We start from the raw sequence: 24,286 nt of genomic DNA, 5'->3' as shown, positions 1-24,286 counted from the left end.
CGCTTCGGAGCTTTGCGAACCCAAATAGAGAGGAGCGGGGCACAAAGGGGGCGTCGGGAGGGTGCGGGAGGGGAGCGGCCCCCCCGGGTCCCTGCAAGGTTCAGCGCTGAGCTGTGGTTTACCTGCAGTAAAAACTGTCGCGTGGGTAGAACCGTACTGTGTCACGGAGAGTAGGGGCTTCACCTGGCACTTAACACATGAGAATGCACAGAATCATAAAATCACAGAATGGTTTGGGTTGGAAGGGACCTTAAAGCCCATCCAGTGCCACCCCCTGCCATGGGCAGGGACCCCTCCCACTAGCCGAGGTTGCTCACAGCCTCATCCAGCCTGGCCATGGTGTCCGGCACTGATGCACCAACAGCATCATCGCTGCCCCGGCTGGTACCCCGGCATCCTGGCTGCAAGGGGCAGCGTTGGCTGAGTAGATCCTCACAGGCATCCAGGGGGAACAGCAGAGGAGCAGAGCTCTGCGCTGGAGCGATCCTGGTTTTATCAGTGTTGTGTTTCGTGCAACCCCTACCATTCACCAAGTGCTTCAAAACACATTGTGAAGAATTACTAGTGGGATGATAGATACCCACCTCTGCCAGTAATTTAATTAAAACACGTGTCCTCCTCCTTTGAAAAGTGTTTCTTTGATCACCCTTAATTAATAAAACCAAACCAGCAACAACCCTTAATTAAATAAAAAAAGACTCACTAGTCTGGAAGGAATCAGTTCCTCTTTTCCAAAGTTGTACAGAGCTAAGAAACAGAAGGAAAACATTGATGACTATCAGGTGGTTGTCCTTAGTTTACAAAAACTACCAACATTAGCTCCGTATTGGTGGGTCAAACAATGCTGTCATATTTTAAAAATACTGTACAAGTCTTTGATTAGAAAACTTTCACTGGGCTAGATGGAAATATTTAAATTAAGAATGAAACGTCCCTACTGGTTTTAACAAATCTGACAACAGCAGCAGGAAGCTCTTTGATGGAGCACAGGAAGACTCACCTGTATGGCCACAGTTTAGTTCTTTTTCTGCTAGCCCTGTGTAGTGGAAAAGAAAGTAAACAGAACACCAGGGTTGAAATGCCAGGTCTTAAAACAAATGAGCAGCACATTTTAACAAAGTGAGTCATAGAAGTATAAATGGAGGAAAACTACAGCCCTTGAAGGCTGTGCTTAGAAAGCCTATGTCTAGAAGCTTATGCCACTGGTCTCTTAAATTACCTTACAAAATAAAAACATAAAGACTACAAAATAACACATAAAAGGAAAATCTTGGAAAAACTCTTAGCCCTCATCTCACAGAGGAAAAAATCTCTTACGTGCCAAATGAACACAAATCGACATACAGTGTGCATATCTTGGGACGGATTCTGGGGCTTCACTGAACATCCCTTACATGTGCCCAGTGCATACCCATATAAACAATCCTCATTGCTGACATGTGCACATTTGGAAGATGGCTGGATCAGGAACAAAGCACATGCATTCAATACCTCCCTTACACCCCTCTTCCCCATCTACCAAATTCCCAAGAATTCAGACAAAATGAGAGTGCTGGTGTTACCATGTGACTGTACAGTCATCATCTGAGGACAGGGCTCTAAGGAAACACGTACGTAAAGGACAGTTCCTACCCTACAGGAGTTCAAGATGGTGAGGTCCCTATGGAGGTGCAGCTGCATCCAGGGAGAAGTTCAGAACATCAGTTAATGGCAGGAGATGACTTCCCTTTTAATTGACGGAAAACCTTCAAAGCATAACAAGGTACTTCCCCTTCCATCTCCAAATCATGGTAATGAGCTTCTCCTTGCCTTGGGGAAGCTCACAAAGCTCTGTGCTTCCTCCTAGTTCTTGCTAGCTTTAAAAGAGTGAAGAGATCCACATTAATTTGACCAGACACACACACAAGCACAAATACTGTCTCCCCTTCCCCAAAAAATATTCATCTCCCCAAAAACCAGAATCACACTAAGGTGAAAACTTATCCATTTTTATTTTTTAAAGAAAAATATTCCTCTTTAAACACAAAGCATGAACTAAAAACCTCTGAGGAACAGCTTCTCCTCCCCGGAAGCGCATTTAACTGAACTGTACAGTGTTAAGAGTTCCCCAAACAAGTATACACATATGACATACAGTATTTCTTTCACAGGAAATAAGGTTTAGGACTCAAAATTGTCCTCCTCACCCTCTCTAGATACCCGCTCCATCCAAAAGTACTCTGTCCCTTACTCCCACCACAGGACACAGCGATGGTAATTTCTGGATGCAATGTATATTAAAAAAAATATTGGCCAAGCTGGCCCTTTCTAGTCTTCTAACAAACGTCTGTAAGAGAGGTTAAGACCATAGTTGTTTCCAGGTATGGTGCTTGGAAGAAAAAAATAGCAGCATCCACAGGCAACACAAGCCCCTGATTCCAGCTGCCCTGTTTTAAGGAACCCGGTCAGTTCAGCAGTGTTGTACAGATGTTCCCATCACCCAAGAAGGGGGAGTGGGAATAAAACATTCACAGGCCAAATTTGTTGCTTGAGCAGCCGGCCTAAAATTCAGTAAATCTGGCCTATGTATGCCAGCAATGAGGTTTTTTTCCACATTGCTACAGTGACCAATTTCATGTCTAAAATTTTATGTAAAAAGATATGACAACCTTCAGAAATCAGCAACTCGTTCTAGCAATTCTCCTTATCCCACCAAATAGATATGTGCGCAATGTTTGTCACATCTGCCAAACTACCCAGACTACGGAACTGGAGCCAGACTCTAGAATCCAAAGTCTTCCCAATTCAGAACACAGCAAAGTCATGAGAAGTCTCTGCACGGTCTCAGAACATGCCTAACAAGCCCGTATCCAAAGAATAAGTACCCTGGTGTTTTCAAGGGAAGGTAGGTAATGGAAAAGATCTGGAAACTGAGCTCATTTATATCCTCACCTGATCATTAATTGTTGGTATCGTTAAGTAATACTCCAATCTTTATCAAACCATTTTGTAAAGATCTTTTCCATTTCATACACTCCAACAGTTTTTACAGTAGGAAAAATATTAGAAAAATAAAATCTCACCCCTGAATAACACTGTATGAAGACCAACATCTTCATTCACAAACATTTTTACAGGGGGACCAGATTCATCTTTTGTTTCCTCCAAACCAACTTCATATAGTAAACAGCAGCAAGATAGACACAGTACCTAAGAGCTAGATTAAGGCCAACGATATGAAGACAAACATGGGCTCAGCTCTTTTGAAATGAAGAAACCCTCCAAATGTTTTATACATATGCATGCACCCGCGCATACACACATACTTGGGTGTTGTATTCAAGCAAAGGCTTCACAACCGTGAAAGCACCACTGGAGAGTGTTCTAGCACCAGAATGAAAAAGTTGGTTGTCTTCCCTCTTCAGCAACAAAATCCAAAGTCTTTATATTGCTTTGGACAAGGTCACCAAATACCCTTCCAAAAACAGTTTCAGTGGGCAGATTCAGAAGTGCAGTGACAGTTTAAAGTGTTCCTGTTGTGGAATACGGGCAAGAAGAGGTGTGTTGAGAGGCTGCAGCTCCTTGGTTGCTGGAAAGGAGGAGAAATTTGTATTGCAATCTGGTAGAGACAGAGACCAACTTGGACTCCAGGTGAGTGCGATGGTAAAACGGCACAGAACTGGGACATGAAAGTGAAAAGTTTGCATACATGAAGTCACAGTGCACATCTGTTGGCATAATAAAGACAAGGAAACCCACAGTATTCTCTGGCAGGCTCGTCTCTGCATAGGAGGCCCCTGGGTGTGCTGGAAGTCAGGACAAGGATCCAGGAATGGGATGTCACACGCTGCACCGGGACATCAAACTCAAACAGCAGAGGTCTAAATAGAAGCTTGTAAGTTGGTCTGCTAGCATCTTGCCTATACGCATGCTCAAGTGAGCCTGCAGAAGTCTATAAAAGGGACAAAAATCTTAAGAGCAAGGTTATGGGTCAGGTTCAGCTACGAGTAGCAATTCATTCAAGGTACGAAAGAGTTAATCATCAACCTGCAGCACATCTTTCTGCTGCAGGTCTCTGTCCTGGATCTAGGCATTCATACAGGAGGTGCTGGCTGTGCAGCCCTTCACCAACGCTCTAAGGAGGCTGAGAGAGAGATGCAGAGCCAGGAATGACATCTCCACAGTGTCTCAGATCAGCACGAGTGGGCAGAGGTCTGTAAGATGCAGGGGAGGCAATGAGCCGCCTCACTAACAAGAGAGGATGGGGAGGAGCAGCTGCAAGTGGGCTGCTAAAACAATGCAGGAAAAAACAGGAGAGACAAAGAGAGACTTAATTTTTCACTGCTTGAATCACCAGCAGTAAACCCCTGTTTAATCTGTCATACGGCATGCTGATTAGAGTCTGGCTATCACTCACATCATGTACTACGTGAGGCTGTGGTAGGAACCCAATTAAAACATGCAAGAAAAAACTAGAGACAATAGGAAAACTCTATTTTAATAGAGTCAGTTCTGCTTCAGGAAATCCATAGCTAATGTCAGTTGGCTCTCATCAGGTATTGTTGACATGTTGGTACACCTTCTCTCTGCACTAGGGATTTAAGAATCAAAACATATAGATCAAGAATTTCTTTTCCTAAGATGTACAAAATTATTTTGAGTATTCAGCACAATACTCTAGTTGGCCCCTGAATCCTAAGCAATGCTGAAGACTCACCCCAAAGCAGAAGTGCCCAAATTATAAACTGCTTTTGAAAATCTAGAGCTACTTCCCTACTTCCTTTGGGTTAGAAAAGAAGAATCTATCCAGAAGTTTGAATTGTCCAAAAGGAGGTTTGGCATTTCCCACTGAGAGCACCTTGCCATTTAACTAAGTAAGGAAATCTTAAATGGTTACTTAGCAAATCCCAATATCAGGCTGAAGCGCCAGGTGTCTGGATAAATGTGTACAATCAGACAGCTCCCCACATATCTTCTACTAGAACAGATTTGTGCGATTTACAGCAAGAACAAGCTGGGCCATTCGCTGCTTCAGGGAAAACCCCAGCAGTCAGACCTGTGAGCTGAAGCCCTTTGTGTGTGCAAATCACACAGGGATCCTCTATTACAGAATTAACTGCAACAGAAGTAATGCCTCCTGGCTAAAGCAAAGCGCAGGCTTCCTCTTTCTAATGCAAACCACAAAAGGATGTCTGGCTGGGGTTTGTGCATACCTACAGCACAGCGCTGGTCGGAGGTATGTACAGACAGCAGCTCCCGAGAACCAGCATGACCAGAGCGGCAACTGGTGGAAGTGGCCTCAGGGCACAGCCCAGGTGGAAGCACATGGACATAATAAGATGCAAGAACATGATAGAGCAGAAAAGGTCACCCATGTGCTTAGGCAAGCTTAAGGCAACTAAAGAAAATCCACTGATAAGTTAGAGGAGAGTGCCAAAGGGAAGAGAGAAGAGGAACCTCTGGGAATGCCGTTACAGTAGCCGAAGCCCAGCACCAGATACTAAGCCATTCCTCTTCTCCAGCTCTTTTGTTTTAATTCTCCTCCTTTTACCAGCACCATCAGCATGAGGTTAGTAAGTCAGGAAGAAGAGTTGGGGATAGGTTCCTAAAAACATAGCTTACACATTTTCAGGCTTGTGTCTCAGGTCAGTTCCTTTGAAAGAAAGCACATGGGCCATTGACTGGCCTCTTGCTTTGAACTGGAGCTTTCTGGGAATTCTGCCGGCCACCTCCAGGGACAATCTTGTGACATGTTCTACCTGGAAGTGATGGCAGCAGCTACCTGGGCTCCTTGTCACGACAGTTGAGCGTACAGCAGTTTTTTTAAAAAACAGCATGCACCAGTGGCACGGCCATTAGACATGAAGCTGTGGTTGAATTCTTCTTGTCTCCCCAGAAGCAGGTGGAACCAGAAAAGAAGGGAGCGTTGGCACAAATCAACGCAGGCTCCGGTAGACATAGGCCGATGTGAAGATAGCATTGAGAGTCAGACTCACAGCTAGCAGGCCTCGGAGAGCAGAGTTACCAAAATGACCTTAGTAGAAGAAGACAACACAAAGGAAAATGGGAAAGAAGTATTAAAGACTTGATGAGCTAAATAACAGTGAACATATGTTGTGCTCTTTCTCTCTCTTTGCCCAGCGCTTTCACCATAAGCAGAAACTGCTGAAGCACTTTTCCTGCCAGGAAAGCTTCCACTGCTCTCTGGTTCTACTTTCATCTCATTGCTATTCTCAACACCCGCATCCCCACCCCTCTCCTTCTCTCTCCCTCTGTCAGTATTCTTCAGACAGTCCAAAGAACAGGAATAGCCTTATTAAGGTCTCAGAATAGCAGGCAGAAGATCCATTTTGCTACTAGTTATTTATGTGATCTCAAGATCAGATCACTACTACAGCACAGCAAAGATCTCGGTTTCTCACAGAAATGCTCACGCATACATGAAGCACTCACATGACTTGCACCTACCTCTCCAGCCTGCCAAATCCTCCCCTTTGGTAGTTGTGTCTACCACACAAGTAGATGAGTGTGATGAGTGATCCCCTTTTCTGATGGAATTCTCACTGCAAATACTCCCTCCTTCCACAGCAGATTTCATATCTGCAAGGTAAAAAAAGACAGGAAAATTCAGAAGGCACCAGTGTAAGCCAAAAGCATCAGAAGGTACCAGACTAAAGCTAGACATGAGTAATGAACGTCTGCCTGGTATAATCATGAAAGGATTGAGGACAGAAGCTGGAAACAAAAGGCAAATTTCACTGCTGTGCAGCAGAAGTTGCCTGCATGTTTGTCTCATCCGCTGTCCCTATCAGTATCACACATCTGGGGTTAAAGGAATTATCCAAAAAAGGGTGAAGGCAGCAGCAGTAGCATCCCTGGGGCAACACTAAGTGAGAAAAGGACATCTGTCTTGGCAGACAAGAGGCTCTCCAGACCAGTGGATTCTTAAAGGAGCTTTGGCAGCCTAAGTCACCACCACCTGGGTTTTCCTGGAGGTTTCCCATCTATTGTGTGGCCTAGATGATGCGCAGCTTTGCTTGCAAGCCAACTCTTTCCTACAAATGCATTTCCAGGAGTGCAGCAGGCTGCCAGCGTACCATGCATTCCTCGCTCGCTGAGGTTCTTCTTTGGAAAGGAGGACAATTCGGTGGCAAAGATGTTGCTGTCTGAGTGGGTGTGCTCCTCTGAGCTAGTTGGGGTGAGCAGAGCCTCATTCTGAGATGGGAAAAGCAGCAATTTCTGTCCTTTCAGGTTCAGGCGGGCAGGGCTGATGAGTGGCCGGCGGTACCGCAAGGAACCTGAGCTAGAAGTCACAGAGCCAGCCACTGACGGTGCTGGAGATGGGATGCGGGAGGGAGCACAGCTGCCTGACAGCAGGGAGAAGTGCTCTGAAACGGAAACATTCCCAAAGAGAAAACAATGAGATTATAATCCAAATACAATAGGCACAGTTTTCTTTACCAATTCTACAAGAAAAGGGAAAGGGAGTTGCAAATGTCCAGCTAAAATCCTTTATTCATTCCAGTTCCCACAATGCAAAACATGGAAAAATTCCACGTGCCCTTTGGTACACTCAGGAATGACTCAGACCAGAGATGGGTTTATCAGGAGTTGGGTGAGCTTTCTCTCTGCTCGACTGTGTCTGTTCAGGAGAGCCTGCATTACACATGCTGATTGCAGGTAAATTAACCCTTCTGGCATGTCCTTTAAAGGCTTTTGGGAAAGTGTATCCGGATGCAAGGACGTCTGCACAAAGGCATTAGCCCAGGCTGTGAGTGATTCCCAGCAGCAGACACTTCAGCAGCACAAACAGCCAAACGATCGGGTCAGGAGGGCAACAGACAGGTCGCTGGAGGACACAGGAGCAAAAGGGCAGAGCAGACAGGGTAGCAGTTCAGTGGGCTGGGGAAGGAAAGTAAAACAAGAGCTGCCCTAGGAACAGTCTGAAGTCTCCTATCAAAGCAATCTCAACTCAGCTGTGGATCAGGGAAGGGATCCTTGCTTTGTCTCACTGATTTCCCTCTGAGCTCTCCTAGGATGAAGGGCATACAACATTTACAGCACCCGATTTTAATGCTATCCCACTCTTAATTGGAACTCTCCCTGCAGCATTTTTAATGACAAAACTGACACACTGGGATGTGGGCAGGGAGGAAAGAATTACACTTGGATCATGTGTTTCAACCCACTCACTGCAAATCCTGCAAAGACAGCTGTTCTGGAAGACCTAGCGCACTACCTGATGCAGGAGATTCCTTGGACTGAGATGACTGCGAGGCTGGTCGACTTCCACTGAACAAGTAGCCAGAATCTAAAAAGCAAAAAAACAGTTTGAACCCAGCTGGCTCAGCTACTGGAGGTCTGTCCTTCATAAATATAACTGCATCATCTTGTCATCAGTCTCAGGAGGGGATGGGTGGTAAATGCAGCCAGGAAAAATGTCCCTGTTTCTCGTGGGTAGGCTGTATGACAGCACCAGAATAATCCACTTTTCCCAGCTGCAGCAGAAAGATCTGTCCAGCAGGCTCCAAAAACAACCCTGTGACTGTATCACAGCCTGGCGTGCCTTTGCTTTAAAAGGAAGAAGGTGAACATACGGTTGTATCCTTTTCACATGAAAAGAGCCTTAAGGGTAGATTGTAGGGTGAGATGAATTCCCATCTAGCCGTCAGGCACAGGAGCCACAACAATGAGGCAGAAAAAAAAATAAATTAAAAGTACTGAAGTCAGGAAAAAGTAGTGTTACAAATGAAACCTCAGAGCTTAAATCAATTATTTTTCTTAGGCACTTGACTTACATAATTATAGGCAAATAGCGTTGCAAGTTGAAATCTTGCTGTTTGTGAAAAATATTCAGCCCCAACAGCATGCTCTGTCCAGTCTGTCTGGCTTTGCACCTTAGCAAAAAGAAAGCACAGACCTCACAAAAGCGATTTAGTGTGCAGGGAGAATCCCAGCCTTCGGTGCGTTTGCACCTGCCCTTCCAGTGGCAGTTGCATTTGAATGCTCTTTCCCATCTGTTACTGCCACGAATGCCTGCAGAAGCCTCTGGATTTCAGTAAACCCACAGCAGACAAGCACTCGGCGAGACTCTGTTTCACCGAGGTGGCAGCAGTAATCTGCATAATTTCTTCATGCCAAAACAAATTCCCAATGCTGGATACTCCTCTGTGCCACAGGAGCAGCAATCCCTAAACATGCAGGTACCTCACAGTCCCCTTCCTCTGGAAGCACTGTACCACTCCGTTAGCACTTCCATTGGGCCGGGACGTTTCACGCACACTTACCTGCCCTGGCCAAGGAGGGGATGGTACCCAGTGAGAGCGCCCTGTTGAGACGGCCAGGAAGAGAGGAAGAAGAAGTTCTGTGTGGGGATCTGAAGAGCTGTTGGTTTGTCAGCTGGAGAATACTGGGTGGCGTTGGGACAAAGAGAGATGTAGGAGAGGAAGTGAATCCAGTCTTAGTGCCGCTGGGAAAGAGAGTTACCGAATCTCCAGGAAGGTACCTGCAAATGACACACAATACAGACATTTAGCAATGTGTACACTCCAGTAACTCCCTCGCAGTTGTACTTCTTGCATGAACACTTGCTTTGTTTTCAGGTTTGTACTAATTTTTCAGTGCAGGAGTGCAAGATGCAGAATGCGTAAGAGTTTATGGGAATGTTCCTTTGAAACTGGGGAAGGAAGAACTGCTAAACTGTACTTAAATTATTGTGCACCAACCTGTCCCACAACACAGGGTGGAAAAAATGGTGAAACAGCTGAGGAACTCAGGTGAAAATAGCCATAGTACCTTGGTTCTTTCCTGGATGAGAAAATTACCCAGAGACCACCAGAAAGTTTTACAAAGTCCAGACACATGTAGGACCAAAAATAGAGCACATCTTAACGTTTGTTATGTGCACATGCAAACGACACGCTTAGAAATGTCATGACTGTGGGAAGGAAGTAGTTATCTGCTAGTCTTTTTGTCTTTAGAAACCAGAATCAACATCTTACCTCTGATGCCAGTACAGGGAAAAGTATTTCTGTGGGTACCTAGATAAAGATTTAGGCACAAGAGCTCTGTTCTAAAACTAACATTCAAACCTCTGCCTTTATTATACTCTGTGAGGTAAGGAAGACTCACTACCCTCACTTTACAGATGGGAAAGAGAAGCAAAAAGAAGCCAAGTGACTTGTTGAGGGTCACATAAAAACCCCTATGATAGAACAGGGTCACAAACCTGGGTTTTCCAATTCTAAACTGAGGCCTAAACCATTACATTTTCTTTGCAGATTATAATTAGCCACAAATACGTACTAGCAGAGCCCTTCAGAAGGGACTGTGCTCCTGGAGCATACACTCCACAAAGTGTCTTGCTTCCAGTGTGTAAAAAACTAACAACTATTATAGTACCTGGAAAAAAATTTAAGTTGTCAATAATAATGGCAATTGTGTTTCTAGGTCTGTGAGTTGTTTTCAACAGGTTCTTTCTAAGTGAAAGGGGGGAGCTGTAGAACAGCGCGTCCAACTTGAGAACATGAGACGGGAGACAGCAGACAAAACATACTGAGGGCACCTGTACCAGTCAGCTTGATTTTTAAGTATTGCAGACATAAACTGACTTGTATTCCACTGGCAAAACAACTGTAGGAGGACTTTGTATTTTAAACTGTTTTTGCAGCTAGTAGTGCCACAGTATTTCACACTCAATTACTATACCCAAATAAAGTACACAATTAATTTCTGATACCCCTATATCATCACCTACCTTTGCAGTGGTTTAAAAGTTAAAAAACAACCTAAGCTGAACAATCTGTCACAACCTTAGCCCTATTTTTACCTTCTTTCTATTCCTCCTTGCAACCACGTACTGATCTTAGTCTATGTGTATGGTTTAGTTGACTACTTTGCACCAGAAATGAGGAGTCAGCTTTGGAGTGTCACTTGTGCCCTCACACCATCAAAAGGAACATTCTAAGAAGGTTGCAATGTTGAAAATACAGGAAATTTGTAATATTTATAGCAATTGAATAAAATACATGAAAAAGTCTACAATAGGAACAAGATCTCTCAAGGATCTCCTGTAAGGTTTTTGTTTTGTTAGAAACAGGTAATACACTTGTCAAATAAGTCATGATGAAGTACTAACAGAGTATGAAGTGTATGTATCTTAAAATAGAGATATCAGACTTTGCAGCATTTGGATGTTTAACCTCACTTCTGATGAAAACAGAGACAGGTGAGAGCAGCAACATGGCTTTTCTTTTGTCAGAGGAAAGCCAGTAGTAAATCAGAGCGTGAAGGAATACACGTATCTCAGTCTTGCGCTGCGAGGTGATTTATGTACGTGCCATTCTCTCTTCGAGATTAAAGGGGTGACGCAGCAATGTTAAGCAGTGCTAGCATGGACAGAAGAAGCAGTCCAGAGCTAAGATTACAATTTAAAATATCTTATAAAACTACTTATCTGCTAGATACGAGGCAGACATCAACAATCCCGACCAGCTTAATCAGGATGAACAACATCTGAGCCACCCAGCTTCCTGGTGCTTGCCAAGCAGGACATGCCTTTAACAGCAGCAAGGAACTCGTCAGTCTCGCAGCAGAAACTGCCCGACCTCTTCAGGTTCCAGAGGACCTGGGAAGGGTGCCATGCTTCGCAAACGCGCAGTCTTTTAATGCACATACATATACACATTTGCCCCACCACACGTATGGATGTAAATAGCAGATCTCAGCTTTGTAAGAGAAAATGAATGGGAAAGGAAATGAGAAGTGCAGCTCAGGACTGTGATATGAATCACATCGGAAAGAAGGATACCTACCACTCACTGTGCCATGTCTGTGAAGGGCCAAATCAGAGCATCGCCTGTCAACAACACAGCTCTTTTCTCCTAACTTTGCACCTTCTGTATCTTTGGGCTAAAGGATTCAACTTTACACAGCTTCTTGCTGCAGTGGAAAACAGCTTGTCTGACTTACTGGTTTTTGGTAGTTTTTCACTTAATGGGCCGGAAGATATCACAATAATTTATCACTCATAACCACAGTCTCTTTCCTGGGACTGTAACTTTTTTGAATCAGACTTCCATGGGCTCTGCTGCTCAACAGCCTCCCTTCTCAACCTCACCAAGTTAGTGCAGTCAGATCCTCTGAAATGATGAATCATTTGTCTGGTACCATCCAGAAAATGAATTTTTCTGGTTAGCAAAGAAGAGCTGAAGAATTTTAAGAATAGCGTATTTATACCTTAGGACTGAGTGCTGACCAAAGAATGGCTTAAATGTTGATCTGCTCTGAACAAAGTAAATTCCTTTGTAAAGTAAAATTCTGTTCTATGTGCTCTTCTCCTTAGTGTTTGCCACTGTCATGTCGAGAGGGCTAGATGCTGCTGCAAAGCAGGGGTACTGTCATGGGAATGCACTTCACGCTTGAGAATGGTCAGCTGAACTAAAATTTGTTTCAGAAGCAGATCAAAAAAAGGTGAGGAGAGCAAGAGGATCATACGGCAGGAAGCAGCCACATCACAGCCCTGGAATAGAGCCACACCGCTGTGTCCTTGCTCTCGGACTACTGCATTGCTCCAAGCCAGTTGTGCATGTGATAATAGTGGGTCTGGTGACAGTGAAGAAAAGCAACCAAAAAAGGAAGAAGGGAGAAGAAAAAAAAAAAAAAAAAAAAAAAAAAAAGGCTCTGGAGTCAGACAGTTTGTGGAAATAGTCAGGGCCCGGAAGCCGTTTATTTCAGAACTTGGAATTGTGAACATCAAAAACTGGGTATCTTAATTAGTGTTTACAATGATCACAGCGCTACCAGACAGTTGGGCAGAACTCTGCTACACAGACACTTTAAAAGTAAATAAATAGAAAGTTAAATAAGAGTATTACATGGTATGGGACTGTACAAGGTCCTGAAGAAACACCTCCTGCCATCAGAGCCTCCTCTCCTCTGCCCCGACACCTCCTTCTTATCCAAAGACAACACTATATAAGTGTGCCTTTTTTAATTCACATTTTAACCAGAGATGCTGCATCACCCCTGGGATAGAGAGAGATGTGGGAGAGCATGGGTCAGGTCAGACTGCAGGGCTGTAGACAGACCCACACCTACTATCAGATAGTTCAGTGCATGAAGGAAGATGGTAACACACAGCCACAGGCAGCTTGCTGTGTGTGCCCAGGTTCATCTGCCTGGAGGCAGCCAGGGAGCCACGTGTCAGTCACGGGGTAAAATGTTTCCTCTGTACTTAAGGTCCCATCCTAATTTAGCTATGAGTTACCCATGTACAACTGCAGCCCTTCCTCCAGGCAGCATGGGTGCTGCTGCCCCAGACTGCAGTAGCTCCCTGTTGCCTTACTGCTAGCTGCGAGATAAGCACACTTCTGTGAGCTGACACGCATGGCCTGCTGCATCGCATCACCAGTGCCAAAACCTGTGCCTCCGGTCGAGTAACAGAACCAGGAGCAAAGAGTAATATAGTGAATAAAAAACCAGGCATAGGCGGAGGGGTGAATAATGCTAAAAAAGGGCACAGGTCCTGGACACAGTAAGATTTTGATATGTGACTTAGAGAACTAGAAACTTCAGCTGCCAAGACTAAGAATTATTTTCTCCTGTATGTCGCCCTGCTTTGGATGAAAAAGAATGGCTGAATTAGAGCTGAAAATGCTCCAGCTGCCAGGTCCTGCACTAATACCTTCTAGAGCACAGACAGATGTTTGGCATCAACTTTGCCTTCCTTCCTAGCTGGTGGCACAAAGGTGGGGGTGTGTGGATACACACATCCCATGCCTACAAAAATCCAGACTCGCTGGCATGACAAAAACAGTCAGTGGACCTCTTCCCTGCCTGCGTACTCGATAGCTTTGGTCCCAACGGAGGCTTTACAGGGGATGACCCAAGGTACACTTCAGGACTGAGTACTGCCCCTTTCTACGAGAGCATCTGCGATGGCTCAGAGGCCTCAAGCGTACTTGCAGGTGACAGGACACCTGGAAGGAACTGGCAGGTTATATGTGACAGCACACAATTTCAACAGCGCATCTTTAAAAACCGAAGCAAAGCCGTATACCACAGCTCCCTGCTGTGGAGTCATTTCATGAGTAGAGTCAGTTTGGAGCGATCATCTGGCTATTAATTATATTAACTTTATAAGAGTATACATAATTTGTCCACAATACATCAATACATACTTCCTATAGTATCTAAGCATGATTATTAGCTTCACATTACCTTGAAAAATATTCATAAAGCCAAAATAAAACACCACTACACCATTTTTATATTCCCCTCTTGTCCTCACCCTCTGACACACCCAAGCTCAGTTCACTAGGGCATGCAAAGCACAGATAAAGGAAAGGAGCAGTTAATAGAAAGGAAAGGATATGATATAAACATAGAGTATTGAGACTCACAAAGGGCCGCAAAGGCGTCAGTTTGCATGCACTGGTATCAGTGAGGGCTTCAGGAAGACCAGAAGCAGCAGCAGGAGCAACGCTTACTTGGTTGCTAGCTCTAGGTTCTCCCTCAACTCCCCTACAGTCTGCAGAGTTGCTCTGAAATCTGAGTGCAGCCCAAGTATCCAAGTGCCCAGACACACTCACTGGTGGCAAATGAAGCACAAAATTACTGGCCTGGCAGACACGCAGGCACTGCTGTCCCAGGCTGCAGCTGTGCCAGTGCCACTGAAGCACAGCAACATAGTGTTGTCAAAAATCTTGTCCAAGGAAAGGCACTTAATGAACCCACATTGGCCCCTTTATAAATCCAACTCTGCTAGGCAGGGTGTAAGATGCTTTTGAGCTGGCAGATCAGGCACGGCCACTGTGAGAGCAACGATTAGAGTTAGTCATTTTGGGCTGGGTCAGATTTGGTTTCAAGTGACACACAAAGCCACCAACAATCCCTCACCACCTCAGCTCCATTCCATGGTACCATCCTCTGGTCCAGACACAAGCACACGGCCACTGTAAAAAAGCAGCACCTGAAATTAGAGGCTTTTGGGCTAAAATCCTCTAATACTGTTAAGATGTTTGCATGGCCTGCATGGCTGGGAGAATCTTCAGGCAACAAAGCTGCATCTGGTGACCACAAGTGACCACATGTTCCTCTGTGGCCTGAAATAAGAGTCCAGCTTAGTGAGAACAAGAAGCTCAAAGCACTGATCAAGTGGTTCGGGATGATCTTTGTGTCAGCAAGTTACCAGCTCTTTGCCAGCTGCTATCCCCCCTGCAGAAGGAAATGCACACCGATGAGTTGTACAAAATAGCACCTCAGCTTCATGAGGATGGTGGCACAGCGCTCAGATGTCAGATTTGCACCAAAATACCTGAGCTGGAAGAATACACATTTCCTTCTGCTGGACTCACTGCGGGGAAAGCAACCAGGCTAGATAGCAAATCTTAACTGCGGAGCTATTTCTTAACTGCACCTCATGTAAAAAATGCAAAGTTGGCAAAGCACCTTCCTTACAGAGCCCACAGCATTGCATAGTGTTTAGAAAATTCAGAAAATTTGGCATTGAAATTGGGTATTGTATGAACAATCTCAGTAAAGGCAGCGGTGGTTTAACTACTTTTTTTTCCAGAAGCAGTCAACAGTAAAATACTGCTAACTTGTAACTGACATTTTCAGGCTTAATTGTCTAAGGAAACACAACTGGTACAGATTGAACACTATCAGTTTAAAAATCAGAACGTCCCTGGAAAAAACACCTTTCTCTTCCTTTCTTCCCTCTCCTCCAAAAGATCAGTCATCCTCTACCATCAGCAAAAGTATCTGAGACACAGCACATCAGAAAAGCAGAAAGAGAGGAGACTGGCAGCACCAGAATCTCTAGAAGACCAAAAATTCAACTGCTGCAAGTTTGGTTTTGAGACTCTGAGGTTTTTTTGTTGTTTTTAGAAGCAGCAGAACAGACATGTTGAGGCACTAAGAAGTGGGAAAATACACTGACACCTGACTAAAGACAAAAGCTTCTTTGGCATTAAAACTGAACCACACTTCACTGTGTTTTGTTGTTTTGTTTCACCTTTAAAATGTTTCCAATTACGAGTCCAAAAGTTCTTCAACTATAAGCTCTGGACAAAGCACCAGAGACCAGGGCTTCAGTTGTACAGTTTGGCCATAAAAAAGCAGCTTTCTGATGTTCTGACATAGCAAATCAGTGCAACTTGTGGATATACAAATTGAAGACAAATGGATTTCTTGCTTGCATGTCAACTGCAGTTAATGTATCTCCCAGATGAAAAGATTTTAAACTCTTTCAGTGCAGATTTGCACTTGCTGTGCAAACAGAGCTAAAATCTTTCTTAATAGTATTATTCAGGCTTCACAGTGTAAACCCCACTCTGCCCCAGAATTCTACCAACTGCCTGTTCCTGGTATCTAGTGTGCATCCGCCCCATCCCAGAACTGCACAGGAAAAAAGAGAATGAAGGAAAAGTTCAGGCATAGGAAAACAGCATAACACTTAACAGCAAGACATCATAAAAGGAGCCAGAACCCAGGGGGCTCAAAGATGAGGCCTGTTCAAATTGAAGGGGGGGGGGGAAGAAAAAAAAAAAGTCCTGCTAAAAAGGGAGGATAACAGCTGCTTCGAAGAGATAGGAGGCTACATAGAATAGGACAAAGCGAAACTTAATACAGCCTTGACTTTCAGCTCCTGAACGCAAAGCATCTGAAGAGGCTGACAAGTATCTTTAGAGGCTGCCACTGAGAGTTTCCTTGTTACTGGGCCAGAAAAAAGACAGGATATTGCCATTAGGAATCAGGCACGATATTATCATGACCATCCCCACACAATTTTACTCATCTGGAAAGCAGGCTTGTGCATCCCACTCCCATGCCAGCTGTGAGGTTACAGGTACGTGGTCCTTCAGCCAGTTGTACCTTCACATGACACACACAACTTGGCTTACTGTTAATGAATCTCTACAGAGCTTGTGTTGGTGCTGCCTCTCTGCCTGCACAATGAACACTGGTTTGAAGAACAGTAATCATTAAAAGCTATGAAATATCTTTTGTTTCCTTTAAAAAAGCTTCTATAATTTCACCATTATCTGCAGCATCCCGTAGTGTTTGAATCTTTCAGACAGAGATGCAGATACTTCATGGGGAGAGCTCCATTCTGATTATTTTAGAGTTTATACACAGGAAGATCAAGACACCCAATTAACTTACATCACACTGTTAGTGTAGCAAGTTCCACTGCGCTATTCTGAACAGAAGAAAATAGCAGATCTTCTGTAACAATGCTATTTCCTCTTGAAAGACCCAAATCCTGCTCAAAAACTCAGTGGAGTGCCTTGCCAAACACAGTGCAGGATAATCAGACTGCTTATCCTACGAGGCCCCTACAAGTTAATTGCACAAAAACCCAAGCAGCTGAAAGCTCCCTCCTCCCCACACAGTAACATCCAGTCATCCCAGCTTTCAGTGGAGGACTGCCAGGCACTCAACTCAAAGTCACCACTTCCAGACCCCTTTCTTCAGCAGCATTAGCATGAATGACAGACTTCAAAAAAGAACCCCTCCAAGTAACAAGAAAAATGCATCTCTATTGCCATGCAGTCCCACAGCAGAGGCTCCCACCCCTTCCTATAATGCATCCTCCTAATCTGTGTTCTCAACAATAAGGAAAACACTGCCTGAATAAACAGTGATGTACATTGAAAGCTGATCATATACCATAGCATGTGGTTTTTAGTCCCATATTTCTTCTCTAAGGCTACAGGACTGGAGGAACATACGCATTTTTATCCAGTTGTGCTTCTACACAGATGCTCCTCAGGGGGTGTTGGGGATGGGTGGGTTAAAAACCCAAAGAAAACCAGCATAGAAAGCATCAGCCACTGGTAGATTTGAAAATTTAACTTAAAACAGCTGAACGCTTTCAGATATTTAATCAAGACACCCTGAGCTACATAACCTTTTAAAGCACCCTTTTAAATAAATTATTGAAGTTCCAGCCAAAAGCACTTAAGGATGCCTCTCCGTTTAAAACAGGAGTCCTAGGAGAAGGGCACAACGAGGGAGCATGCAGTTAAGTGATGCTACACAGTGGAAGGCAAGAAGAACCAGGTTACGGACTACACGTGTCCCCTCCTCGCATGCCTGTACACCATGCAGTGCTACTACAGCACACATTACGAGGACGTGGAATCCAGAGGCAAGTTCCCATCAGTTCAAAATTAAAATGACCAGCACCATTAGAAAACCGAAGGTGGTCTGGGCCCCATGGAGGATCAAGGCAGAGGATTTCTCTGTGACCAGCTAAGGATGGACAGGCAGTGAGAAGAACCGGGAAGACAGGAGAAGCCAGAATCTCTTTGGCTGGAGAAGCAGAATGGGGAGGAGGTTGCATTTATGGAGCAGTTTGTGAAGCAGCTGCTGGAAGAGCTGGCTTTGGGGAAGTTGGATATTTGCACTGCTGACGTAGGATTCAGGAGGAAGGGAGAATGGAGGCAGCAGGAGTAACTTCCTTGGCTAGCACCAGCAGTGGAAATGCTCCAAGCAGCTAGCACAGTGGAAGGAAGGACAGGGGGAAAAAAAAGGGAAAAAAAAAATAAAGGAAGAAAAGATCTTCACTTCTTATTTAACTTAAAAAATTAAAAAAAAAAAAAAAGAGGAAGGGAAAATTAAAAAAAAGGAGAGAGATGCACCAGTTGCAAAGAGTTCACAAGGCTTTTTTTCCTCCTTCCCCCAGTGTCACTGCTCTGGCTCTGACCTTCGGGGCCGGTATCTCCGGTGGCCCGTTGATTTCCGCGTAGCCACTGCTGCGGTGAAGCCCACCAAGCAGCACAAGGATGTGGTGCCAAATTTGGCTGTGTCCAGCCAGCTGGGCGTTTCAGTCTTCAGGTACCTCTCAGCTACATGCAGACTCATCACTACGAACCACAAGACTGAAGCAAATGCATCAATCCTCCGAAGCCTGCAATGCCAAAAAGAAATCCAACAAGACACAAGGTAAGAGTTTAAACATCAATGAACCACCTTGGCATTGAGAAAGGAGAAGGAAGGCGAGAAAAAGGTGGGGAGGGTACAAAGACTGAGCAGGTTATGTACTATCTCTTAATACAGGTATATCACCTGCAGCCCTTCCCACTGCTGTGGTAAGCACCGGAATCAATCAGTTCCATTCTCTACCAGCCTACAGAGCTGCACAGAGAGCTTTTCATTCACAATAATTCGAGTTTAAATTGAATGAACCAAGGCACAGATCCAAAGCAAGCTCTGCTGTCTCCATCCAGCTGGCTGGCAACCCAAAGAATAACAAGGAGAACTGTGTTCAGTTCTCCCCAGTACTACATTTGCCAGAATGGCAAATGTTTACCCCCTGGCTGAGTCAAGACAGGGCAAAAGACCTCCACTATAACACAGTTTTCCTTTAAGTGAAACAGAAGAAAAGAGCACACCCACCTGATCCGCCCAGCTAAGAACATGGCCAGCAGGCAGGTGAACAGTCCAAGGACAGCGACTGCCATCTGGTGATTCTTCCCGTAAGCCCATGCGGCACTCAGGTTCTCCACCATCTGTTCTGGGAGCAGGTGGAGCACCTCCCGCCAGCCTGCCACTGTCACGGAAGTGTCATTTTCCAAGTCTGCACGTGAGCTTGTGTCAGTCCTGTCCTGAACAGATGCCGGACCAGAAGAGATGGAAGCAGGGTCTGCTGCTCTGAGTGAGAAGGGGTCGCCTGGCCCATACAAGGCCATCAGAACCAGGAACGCACAGCTGAGGAAGGCCAAGAACCGCAGAAATATCACCTGAGCTGGTGTGGTTATGGAAGCAGAAGAGGAGGATGAACATAAATTCTGTAGAGGAAGAGAGAAACACCTTGTCAGACACTGAATGAACTGCAGTAAGGTTTTGAAATGGTGCTTTATGAAACACTTCCAGACTGTATGGTTTACTGGATAGTTTTGCTCAAGTCCTTGTAAGTCTCTAATACTGGGCTGACACCACAGGGGATGCTGTAGACTAGCAATGAGCAACAGCAGAGACACGAGCAGAAGCCAAGGTCAGGCAGGGCAGTGAAGCAAAGAGAAGGTGACAAATCACTTCCCATTGTTCTTACTTTCTCCCTGTACTCCGTAGCTTCCCCCACTGTACCCAGGAATTGTCTTCCCTACCTCCCCTTTTCTGCCTGTCCCCCTATTTTCTTTCCACTCTGTTCTCATTATTACAGTAGACTTACCTTCTGGCAATTGCACTGAATGACACCAGCAAGAGGAAAAGCTCAAACTAACACCAAAAGCATCTGTGGCAACTATCCTGGGCTATTCTAAATTTCTGCTACGCACCCAAGCTCCTTTCCCAGCTGCAAATCCAGGTGCAGAGGTACCTAGTTCTCTGCACTTCCCCCTAAATTCCTTCATCTCTCCCCCCATGTACCTGAGTATAGGTCTTGTCTGTCTCACGGCGTTTGAAATGGTGGCTGAGCAGCAGCGCCCGGAGCTGCCGATTCTGATGTTTTATGTAATACTCCACAGCAGCCTGGCATGGACGGCACAGCTTGTAGGTCTGCTCCAGATGGTGCTTATACACCTCAATCTCTTCATCATATTTGCCCTGGTGAGAGAATAGGAAATAAAAAGTAGGTGAGAACTGCAGGACCCTCTCCAGTGATCATGCTTGCTCCTGACATGCAAGCAAGGCACGCTTCCAAAAGCACACAGCTGAAAGCATGCAGCTTCTTTGGGAGAGGGAAGTAGAAAGATGCATTGTAGCTGCAGGAAGAGCTTGCTCCAGCAGTTCCATGGGCTCCATCTGCTGGAATCGAGAAGGTATCACACAGGAGAGAGAAGTAGCAACGCTCACCCCTCACTGGACATGCCAGCCATGCTGAGAAGCCACTGCTGTCACTGACACACGTAATTGACCAGGTTGGGTAACACAGTCCCATGTTTCTCCGCTGGCACAGACACTGCAGTTCACTGAATGCCTAAAAAGGGGCCAAAGGCTCGTGCTATTTGAGCAAGTGGATAGGTCTGGCAAGAGGCAGGGATTTGAAATAAAGCTCAGAAAAGGTAATCAGTCAAAGATCTTCTCATTAAGCATGATCAGACTTAAATCTGTTCCCTGGGAGTCATCCTGATTAAACTCATTACAATTACACAAAGCAGACAGGATTAAGCAACCCAGAAGATGAATGCATCCCACCACAGCACAGTCTTATAATCCCAAGGTATGACCATGGTTGAAACCTAAGGACTGTAGCACTGAATTCTCAGCATAAAACTTCAGGGAGCCATAAAACCGTGAAGGAGAAACCCCACTATCCTATCCTCCATGCATATTAAGTAATGAGAAGGCCAAGAAGATGCTCAGCAGGAAATCCTGCTGCTGTAACTGTAAAATCCCTTTGCCTTCCAAGGCACAAATGCCTAACCAGGGAGATGATGTGGCTGCATACGACTCTTTCACTCCAACAGTAAAAGCAGAGCAACACAGCCAAGGCCTCAGGAAAAACAAAATCTATTAATGCTTCAAGGTGACTAGTGGGCTGTTGTGCCTAACGGATCCTGTAAGCCCAGCTGGGTCGATGGTAAGTACTGGAGTTGTAAGCTGATCTCAGCAATGTGCATGTTTGGTCTTGGGTTCCAGCTTCAACTTCCAGCGTCCATTTAGAACTGGTCATTACATTCTGGCTTTGGAGTGGGATTATGTAAACTTGCAACACTAATCAGTAACCATCTCTGCACTGGAGTGCCACATAGTACCTTCTGAAGACTACTGGAGCATCATCCCACACTGAAAAATTCCTCTCTCTCCTGCTCTCTAGGCTGCAGCATGGTACCATTTTGCAAAGCCAGACAAAACAAATTATTACAGAGCAAATTAATCAGAGCAGGAACTGCAGAAACATGCACGGGAATGAATGCCTTGGACACATTCTCCTGTGATGCCAGTCCCTAACGAACACTTACCTCCTCCCTTGGTGAGAATGAAGCCAGCTGTTTGATCTTTGTGGTTTGATGGTTGTTGCATTTCTTGCAAAGCAGAATTTGGCTGCTCACCCACTGTTGTGGTTTGGTAGGATCACAGAAAGTCGTAGCACCCGACACAACATGGTTGAGGTGTTCCATGTACTGAGCAGGGATGGGCTTGTTGTAGTCTCCATTCTGACAAGAAGCAAAAAGGGAGGCAAGAGGGAAAGCAAATATAACATCACAAAATCAAAGCTAGGTATCCTCTGTCTGATAACAAGATTCCCTAACCTCTGCACTCCATGCATTCACCTATGTAACAAAAGAAATAAGTAAAAAAAGAGAAAAAAATGCTTCCAATCTTCTCACTCACTGTTCTGTACACCTACTGCAAGCAATTGGCAGTGGATTTTGGCTCAAGACACGCTTAGTTATTCAATACCCTAAATAAAGCAATTCAGCTGTTCCAAAATACAAAACCAGAGAAGAATTGTTCCATATATTAAAAAAAGATTCTTAAGAGATATTGGTGAAAATGTTAAGGCCCTTTTTGCCCTTTGAAGCAAGGGAGAAAAATTTGTCTTTATCATTCTATGTCAGCACATCCCAGTATACATTAATTCCTTCTCAAATCGGAACAAATGATCAGCTGCTGAGTTCACAGGTGCTCTGCAAAGAGCTGCCAGCTGTGAAACCGCTGGATATTCATCTGCACTGGGCCTGTGCCATCTTAAATGACAAGCAGGGTTTTTCCACAAGCACTGTTCCACAGGGCATGCACCTTCCCAGCCACCCTGCAAGCAGTTTGCCACAGTACCTCTTGGAACCCATTGTACTGCTCACAGTTGGGGCAGTCCCAGCAGTTGCGATTCCCATACGGCACCACCGTGTCCTGATTGCAGAACCAGCAGTTCACTGTCACGTGTGTGGGCTTCTTCCTGTTAGGAAAGGAAATGTTTCAGGCATCAACATTGAATTCAGCTGATGTAAAGGAAAGCAACAGCTTTTGAACAGGGAAACGCAAGAGAGGCTGGAATAACAATCAATCTCCTCATTCATTACATTTAACAGTATGACTCAGAGTAGTCACTTCAACAATGAAAAGATGGAGTTTTAGTCCATCTTTAGCCCAAAATAGAAATAAATTTCTGCCTGATGCTCATATCTCTTTATGCTAGTACTGTGGACATGCCAGAACTTTAATAACAACCTTGTGAATAACTCAGCACTTCACTGTTTTTCAGAGGCATATTTGGGGGTGCAAGTCCTCTCTATAATCAGCAGCGTTAAAATATGTAGAGAGTGCAGTAGAGTCCCTGCTCAATACACTGGATTCTCGGAAACAGAAGTTACGATCCACAAGAACTGCCTATGATGGTACCCAGAAAGCTAGGAAATGGGCTCATGGTTACAGTTTTATCCGCCCTGCTTGTTAGAAAATTTTTCAAGGGCATATCAAATTATCCCCAGGTTCAGACACTGTAAATAGCTGTTTCTTCACAGCTTTAGAAGGAACTGAGGAACCAACATGCCTTCCCCAGTTTTTATGCACTGGAAGAGACAAAGACTAGTGATCTGGATTCATGAGCCCCTTGGGTTTTTTTAAACAATCCTACTAAAACATCAGCCACTCTAAGAGAAACAGCTGTGGCACAGCCCCATTGCAACAGGTTGTGACAGACGCTTGAGCAAAGAACTTGAGTGGCCTGGCCCTTGAGCCTGCCTGCTAAAGAAGGTCTGCATTTGTCTTGAAACTCGGTGCAATACCCAAGAGCAAGCTTCCTGGCAGGTCAAGGCAACACAGCCCTGCTGTCTGGGTTTATCAGAACCAGCCCCAAGCACACCTCCAAGGGAGGGCAGCTGTTCATGCAAAGCCCAGGCAGGGACTCGCTATGGAAGCTATGCAGACAGCCGGACCCAGCTGCCACCAGCCCTGTGTGCTGCCTAATTCCACCAAGCAATCAGCATGCCTCCCGCTGGACAGCTTCTAAAGCAGCACAGAAAGCAACGGAGCAGGGAGGCTCACTGAGGGCCTGGAAAGCAAGGAACAGTAGTCAAGGTGCTCACAGTTGAGAGCAACTTCTCTTCTTCCTGCTTTAGGAAACATTCTCTGCTGCTGCAGTATTCTGTAGCAAAACGTCTTCTGACACACCAGAAAGAAGCCTAAAAAGCCAGAGTACACCAAGGATTCCCTGCCAGACGCTGGGAGAAAATGGCTGGAGCTACTAAGGTGACAGATTCTCATCTCAAAATAGACGCACACACCCACACCCCTCTTAAAATGAATATTCACTGCTCAACTTTGTTCATTGCCAAGGGGGCTCAAAACAGTAAGTGATCCGAGTTAAAAATACCACCACTGAAACTGACAGGCAAAAAAATAAGTTTAAAGC

At 45.0% G+C, this 24,286-nt stretch overlaps 1 protein-coding gene across 1 annotated transcript; it reads right to left on the bottom strand.

The window, feature by feature from the left end:
- Nucleotides 1-5,915: 5,915 nt before the first annotated feature.
- Nucleotides 5,916-22,831, bottom strand: TMEM201 (transmembrane protein 201; the record flags this gene model as incomplete). The annotated part of the gene is made up of 10 exons (XM_010078031.1): nt 5,916-6,013; nt 6,448-6,579; nt 7,077-7,367; nt 8,219-8,290; nt 9,267-9,484; nt 18,695-18,898; nt 19,387-19,778; nt 20,359-20,535; nt 21,894-22,088; nt 22,711-22,831. Coding segments are annotated over 10 exons (1,900 nt in total), but the record flags the coding sequence as incomplete, so codon positions are not given.
- Nucleotides 22,832-24,286: the final 1,455 nt, after the last annotated feature.

The sequence above is a fragment of the Pterocles gutturalis genome, unplaced genomic scaffold, assembly GCF_000699245.1.
Source record: "Pterocles gutturalis isolate BGI_N339 unplaced genomic scaffold, ASM69924v1 scaffold3731, whole genome shotgun sequence".
NCBI classification, from domain to species: Eukaryota; Metazoa; Chordata; class Aves; order Pterocliformes; family Pteroclidae; genus Pterocles; species Pterocles gutturalis.
Note: the sequence above shows the minus strand (reverse complement) of the source record. Positions and strands in the feature narration are given on the sequence as shown.